The sequence below is a fragment of the Homalodisca vitripennis genome, unplaced genomic scaffold, assembly GCF_021130785.1.
Source record: "Homalodisca vitripennis isolate AUS2020 unplaced genomic scaffold, UT_GWSS_2.1 ScUCBcl_90;HRSCAF=1066, whole genome shotgun sequence".
NCBI lineage: Eukaryota > Metazoa > Arthropoda > Insecta > Hemiptera > Cicadellidae > Homalodisca > Homalodisca vitripennis.
In genome coordinates, this window is record NW_025776242.1 from 85,876 (window position 1) to 92,258 (window position 6,383).

At 48.0% G+C, this 6,383-nt stretch overlaps 2 protein-coding genes across 2 annotated transcripts; both read left to right on the top strand.

Moving 5' to 3' along the window:
• The first annotated feature begins 430 nt into the window (after window positions 1-430).
• Window positions 431-1,769, top strand: LOC124370356 (trichohyalin-like). The gene is made up of 3 exons (XM_046828647.1): window positions 431-872; window positions 952-1,356; window positions 1,465-1,769. The coding sequence occupies exons 1-3, from the start codon at window positions 431-433 to the stop codon at window positions 1,767-1,769; spliced, it is 1,152 nt and encodes a 383-aa protein (XP_046684603.1).
• A 37-nt stretch (window positions 1,770-1,806) lies between these two features.
• On the top strand, window positions 1,807-3,252 carry LOC124370357 (trichohyalin-like). The gene is made up of 3 exons (XM_046828648.1): window positions 1,807-2,006; window positions 2,161-2,348; window positions 3,020-3,252. Exons 1-3 carry the CDS (start codon window positions 1,807-1,809, stop codon window positions 3,250-3,252), a joined length of 621 nt encoding a protein of 206 aa, XP_046684604.1.
• Window positions 3,253-6,383: the final 3,131 nt, after the last annotated feature.

Here is a 6,383-nt window from a genome sequence, read left to right on the forward strand (position 1 = left end):
CACAACGTGTAGCTAATGAAAATTACCAGCAACGAGAGCGACGTTTGCAAGATATGCGGCAGCGTGTGGCACAACGTGTAGCTACCGAAACTTCCGAGCAACGAGAGCGACGTCTGCAAGATATGCGGCAGCGTGTGGCACAACGTGGAGCTAACCGAAACTTCCGAGCAACGAGAGCGACGTCTGCAAGATATGCGGCAGCGTGTGGCACAACGTGGAGCTACCGAAACTTCCGAGCAACGAGAGCGACGTCTGCAAGATATGCGGCAGCGAGTGGCAAAACGTGGAGCTACCGAAACTTCCGAGCAACGAGAGCGACGTCTGCAAGATATGCGCCAGCGTGTGGCACAACGTGGAGCTACCGAAACTTCCGAGCAACGAGAGCGACGTCTGCAAGATATGAGGCATCGTGAGGCACAACGTGTAGCTAATGAAAATTACCAGCAACGAGAGCGACGTTTGCAAGATATGCGGCAGCGTGTGGCACAACGTGGAGCTACCGAAACTTCCGAGCAACGAGAGCGACGTCTGCAAGATATGCGGCCAGCGTGTGGCACAACGTGGAGCTACCGAAACTTCCGAGCAACGAGAGCGACGTCTGCAAGATATGCGGCAGCGTGTGGCACAACGTGTAGCTAATGAAAATTACCAGCAACGAGAGCGACGTTTGCAAGATATGCGGCAGCGTGTGGCACAACGTGTAGCTACCGAAACTTCCGAGCAACGAGAGCGACGTCTGCAAGATATGCGGCAGCGTGTGGCACAACGTGGAGCTACCGAAACTTCCGAGCAACGAGAGCGACGTCTGCAAGATATGCGGCAGCGTGTGGCACAACGTGGAGCTACCGAAACTTCCGAGCAACGAGAGCGACGTCTGCAAGATATGCGGCAGCGTGAGGCACAACGTGTAGCTACCGAAACTTCCGAGCAACGAGAGCGACGTTCTGCAAGATATGCGGCAGCGTGTGGCACAACGTGGAGCTACCGAAACTTCCGAGCAACGAGAGCGACGTCTGCAAGATATGCGGCAGCGTGTGGCACAACGTGGAGCTACCGAAACTTCCGAGCAACGAGAGCGACGTCTGCAAGATATGCGGCAGCGTGTGGCACAACGTGTAGCTAATGAAAATTACCAGCAACGAGAGCGACGTTTGCAAGATATGCGGCAGCGTGTGGCACAACGTGTAGCTACCGAAACTTCCGAGCAACGAGAGCGACGTCTGCAAGATATGCGGCAGCGTGTGGCACAACGTGGAGCTACCGAAACTTCCGAGCAACGAGAGCGACGTCTGCAAGATATGCGGCAGCGTGTGGCACAACGTGGAGCTACCGAAACTTCCGAGCAACGAGAGCGACGTCTGCAAGATATGCGGCAGCGTGAGGCACAACGTGTAGCTACCGAAACTTCCGAGCAACGAGAGCGACGTCTGCAAGATATGCGGCAGCGTGTGGCACAACGTGTAGCTACCGAAACTTCCGAGCAACGAGAGCGACGTCTGCAAGATATGCGGCAGCGTGTGGCACAACGTGGAGCTACCGAAACTTCCGAGCAACGAGAGCGACGTCTGCAAGATATGCGGCAGCGTGTGGCACAACGTATGCGGCAGCGTGAGGCACAACGTGTAGCTACCGAAACTTCCGAGCAACGAGAGCGACGTCTGCAAGATATGCGGCAGCGTGTGGCACAACGTGGAGCTAACCGAAACTTCCGAGCAACGAGAGCGACGTCTGCAAGATATGCGGCAGCGTGTGGCACAACGTGTAGCTAATGAAAATTACCAGCAACGAGAGCGACGTTTGCAAGATATGCGGCAGCGTGTGGCACAACGTGTAGCTACCGAAACTTCCGAGCAACGAGAGCGACGTCTGCAAGATATGCGGCAGCGTGTGGCACAACGTGGAGCTACCGAAACTTCCGAGCAACGAGAGCGACGTCTGCAAGATATGCGGCAGCGTGTGGCACAACGTGGAGCTACCGAAACTTCCGAGCAACGAGAGCGACGTCTGCAAGATATGCGGCAGCGTGAGGCACAACGTGTAGCTACCGAAACTTCCGAGCAACGAGAGCGACGTCTGCAAGATATGCGGCAGCGTGTGGCACAACGTGTAGCTACCGAAACTTCCGAGCAACGAGAGCGACGTCTGCAAGATATGCGGCAGCGTGTGGCACAAACGTGGAGCTACCGAAACTTCCGAGCAACGAGAGCGACGTCTGCAAGATATGCGGCAGCGTGTAGCACAACGTGGAGCTACCGAAACTTCCGAGCAACGAGAGCGACGTCTGCAAGATATGCGGCAGCGTGAGGCACAACGTGTAGCTAGCGAAACTTCCGAGCAACGAGAGCGACGTCTGCAAGATATGCGGCAGCGTGTGGCACAACGTGTAGCTACCGAAACTTCCGAGCAACGAGAGCGACGTCTGCAAGATATGCGGCAGCGTGTGGCACAACGTGGAGCTACCGAAACTACCGAGCAACGAGAGCGACGTCTGCAAGATATGCGGCAGCGTGAGGCACAACGTGTAGCTACCGAAACTTCCGAGCAACGAGAGCGACGTCTGCAAGATATGCGGCAGCGTGTGGCACAACGTGGAGCTACCGAAACTTCCGAGCAACGAGAGCGACGTCTGCAAGATATGCGGCAGCGTGAGGCACAACGTGTAGCTACCGAAACTTCCGAGCAACGAGAGCGACGTCTGCAAGATATGCGGCAACGTACGGCACATCGTGTAGCTAATGAAAATGACAAGCAACGAGAGCGACGTCTGCAAAATATGTGGCAGCGTGCATCTCAGCTTGTAGGTACTGAAAATGACGAGCAACGAGATCGACGTCTGTAGAATATGCGGCAGCGTGCATCACATCGTGTAGCTACTAAAAATGACGAGAAACGAGAGTGACGTCTGCAAGATATGCGGCAGCGTGAGGCACAACGTGTAGCTACCGAAATTTCCGAGCAACGAGAGCGACGTCTGCAAGATATACGGCAGCATACGGCACATCGTGTAGCTAATGAAAAGACAAGCAACGAGAGCGACGTCTGCAAAATATGCGGCAGCGTGCATCTCAGCGTGTAGGTACTGAAAATGACGAGCAACGAGAGCAAAATCTGCAAGATATGCAGCAGCGTGCATCACAGCGTGTAGCTACTGAAAATAACGAGCGACGAGAGCGACATCTGCAAGATATGCGGCATCGTGTGGCACAACGTGTAGCTACCAAAAATTACGAGCAACGAGAGCGACGTCTGTAAGATATGCGGCAGCATGCATCACAGCTTGTAGCTACTGAAAATGACGAGCAACGAGAGCGACGTCTGTAGGATATGCGGCAGCGTGCATCACATCGTGTAGCTACCGAAACTTCCGAGCAACGAGAGCGACGTCTGCAAGATATGCGGCAGCGTGTGGCACAACGTGGAGCTACCGAAACTTCCGAGCAACGAGAGCGACGTCTGCAAGATATGCGGCAGCGTGAGGCACAACGTGTAGCTACCGAAACTTCCGAGCAACGAGAGCGACGTCTGCAAGATATGCGGCAACGTACGGCACATCGTGTAGCTAATGAAAATGACAAGCAACGAGAGCGACGTCTGCAAAATATGTGGCAGCGTGCATCTCAGCTTGTAGGTACTGAAAATGACGAGCAACGAGAGCGACGTCTGTAGAATATGCGGCAGCGTGCATCACATCGTGTAGCTACTAAAAATGACGAGAAACGAGAGTGACGTCTGCAAGATATGCGGCAGCGTGAGGCACAACGTGTAGCTACCGAAATTTCCGAGCAACGAGAGCGACGTCTGCAAGATATACGGCAGCGTACGGCACATCGTGTAGCTAATGAAAAGACAAGCAACGAGAGCGACGTCTGCAAAATATGCGGCAGCGTGCATCTCAGCGTGTAGGTACTGAAAATGACGAGCAACGAGAGCAAAATCTGCAAGATATGCGGCAGCGTGCATCACATCGTGTAGCTACCGAAACTTCCGAGCAACGAGAGCGACGTCTGCAAGATATGCGGCAGCGTGTGGCACAACGTGGAGCTACCGAAACTTCCGAGCAACGAGAGCGACGTCTGCAAGGTATGCGGCAGCGTGAGGCACAACGTGTAGCTACCGAAACTTCCGAGCAACGAGAGCGACGTCTGCAAGATATGCGGCAGCGTACGGCACATCGTGTAGCTAATGAAAATGACAAGCAACGAGAGCGACGTCTGCAAAATATGCGGCAGCGTGCATCTCAGCGTGTAGGTACTGAAAATGACGAGCAACGAGAGTGACGTCTGTAGAATATGCGGCAGCGTGCATCACATCGTGTAGCTACTAAAAATGACGAGAAACGAGAGTGACGTCTGCAAGATATACGGCAGCGTACGGCACATCGTGTAGCTAATGAAAAGACAAGCAACGAGAGCGACGTCTGCAAAATATGCGGCAGCGTGCATCTCAGCGTGTAGGTACTGAAAATGACGAGCAACGAGAGCAAAATCTGCAAGATATGCGGCAGCGTGCATCTCAGCGTGTAGGTACTGAAAATGACGAGCAACGAGAGCGACATCTGCAAGATATGCGGCATCGTGTGGCACAACGTGTAGCTACCAAAAATTACTAGCAACGAGAGCGACGTCTGTAAGATATGCGGCAGCATGCATCACAGCTTGTAGCTACTGAAAATGACGAGCAACGAGAGCGACGTCTGTAGGATATGCGGCAGCGTGCATCACATCGTGTAGCTACTAAAAATGACGAGAAACGAGAGCGACGTCTGCAAGATATGAGGCAGACTGTAGCACAGCGTGTAGATACTGGAAATGATGAGCAATTCTGTGGTTCAGATTTAATGATTGGTATTGTGCATAGTTTTATACTGAGTGCATGTTTTTGAGTAGTGAAATTAACACACGACATGGTGGTTGTGATTCCTGAGTTTGGTGTGCTATAACGCTTTGGTATGATTTGTTTATTTTAACCTAGTTTGTATTTACACACGACATGGTGGTTGTGATTCCTGAGTTTGGTGTGCTATAACGCTTTGGTATGATTTGTTTTATTTTAACCTAGTTTGTATTTGTGTATTAGTTTAGTTATTTACCTCAAGAAGAGATCAGATTTCGAATCGTAGTATTACTAATATTTTGATTCACTGAACGATGGCAAATGTCCGGAAAAATCCTGTTCTCTTAACAATATCTTTCAATGTTAAATTTTCCATTTATATGTTAGTTATATTTTTCTTTTTTTCCTTCTATACATAGCTACGAGAGAATATTAAAAGCTTTATTTGCTAAATTACAAATGAACAGAATCTAATGCATGCAACACAGTTAAGGTAGTTAGGGATAAACCGTATGTGAATTTTTAGTCTATCTCTATATCACCTTCCCTTTCTGCTGCTTGTCATTTAGAGTTCAAGTCAGTTTCAAGAGATGCAAAACAGTAAAGGACATGATGCAATGAATTTTATGTCAACTCTCAATAAACAAATATATTCTTCACCTACTCTTTTAATTTTGGAATCTGATATATTTACAATTAGGCAAAAATTTATTATGACTGTACTGGTCTACACCTACTCTAATAAAGTTACCATCCTCACAGTTACTCTACAAGAAATGCTGTGCTATATTAAATGTAATTTTAAAGATAATTTTTAAATAGCTGTCTATTAACCTTACGAACACTTGCTATTTCACCAACACAATGTAAAGGCACTGTCCTCAGTGATAAGGGACCTGCAGGACAACCCTGACAGTGGCTTCAATCTGCTGGTTACTGCCTGGGACCCTCCTCTTCCCCTAACCACCCTTACCACTAACAATAAATACAAATAATGTATTTCAGTTACTGATATTACTGTAATAGTTATCGATTTCCGCAATCATTAAACGTTGTCTCTGCGTTAATATAATATTAGTTTTTTCATAACTAGTTTTACCGCACTGTATTAAAATGCTTGCTAGTATTTAATTCATATTTTATCATTAAAAAATAGATAACATTTAATTAATGGTGTGATTAAAATTAAATACTTATATATTTGTGTAGACTGCAAAACTTTTAATTTTACTTTCATTTTTTTAACAATGTTTATTTTTTAAATTTTTATAAAACATTTCTTATTTTTATTACTATACGATTTATTTTTATCATTGAAAATGTAATTAAAACTAAATAACACGCATAGGCATTGCTTCATATGCTGTAAAATGTAATTACTTTGTACGTAACAAATTTAGAAATAAAATTAATTTCGATTTAGTTGCACCAAATGAGACAATGAGAACGCCTCTTCATCTAGATACATATGTAATACAGACAGAGCTATATTGCAGTTTTGTAATATCTGATGTTGAAAAGATGTAATAGGTAAACAAATAAGAACTCAC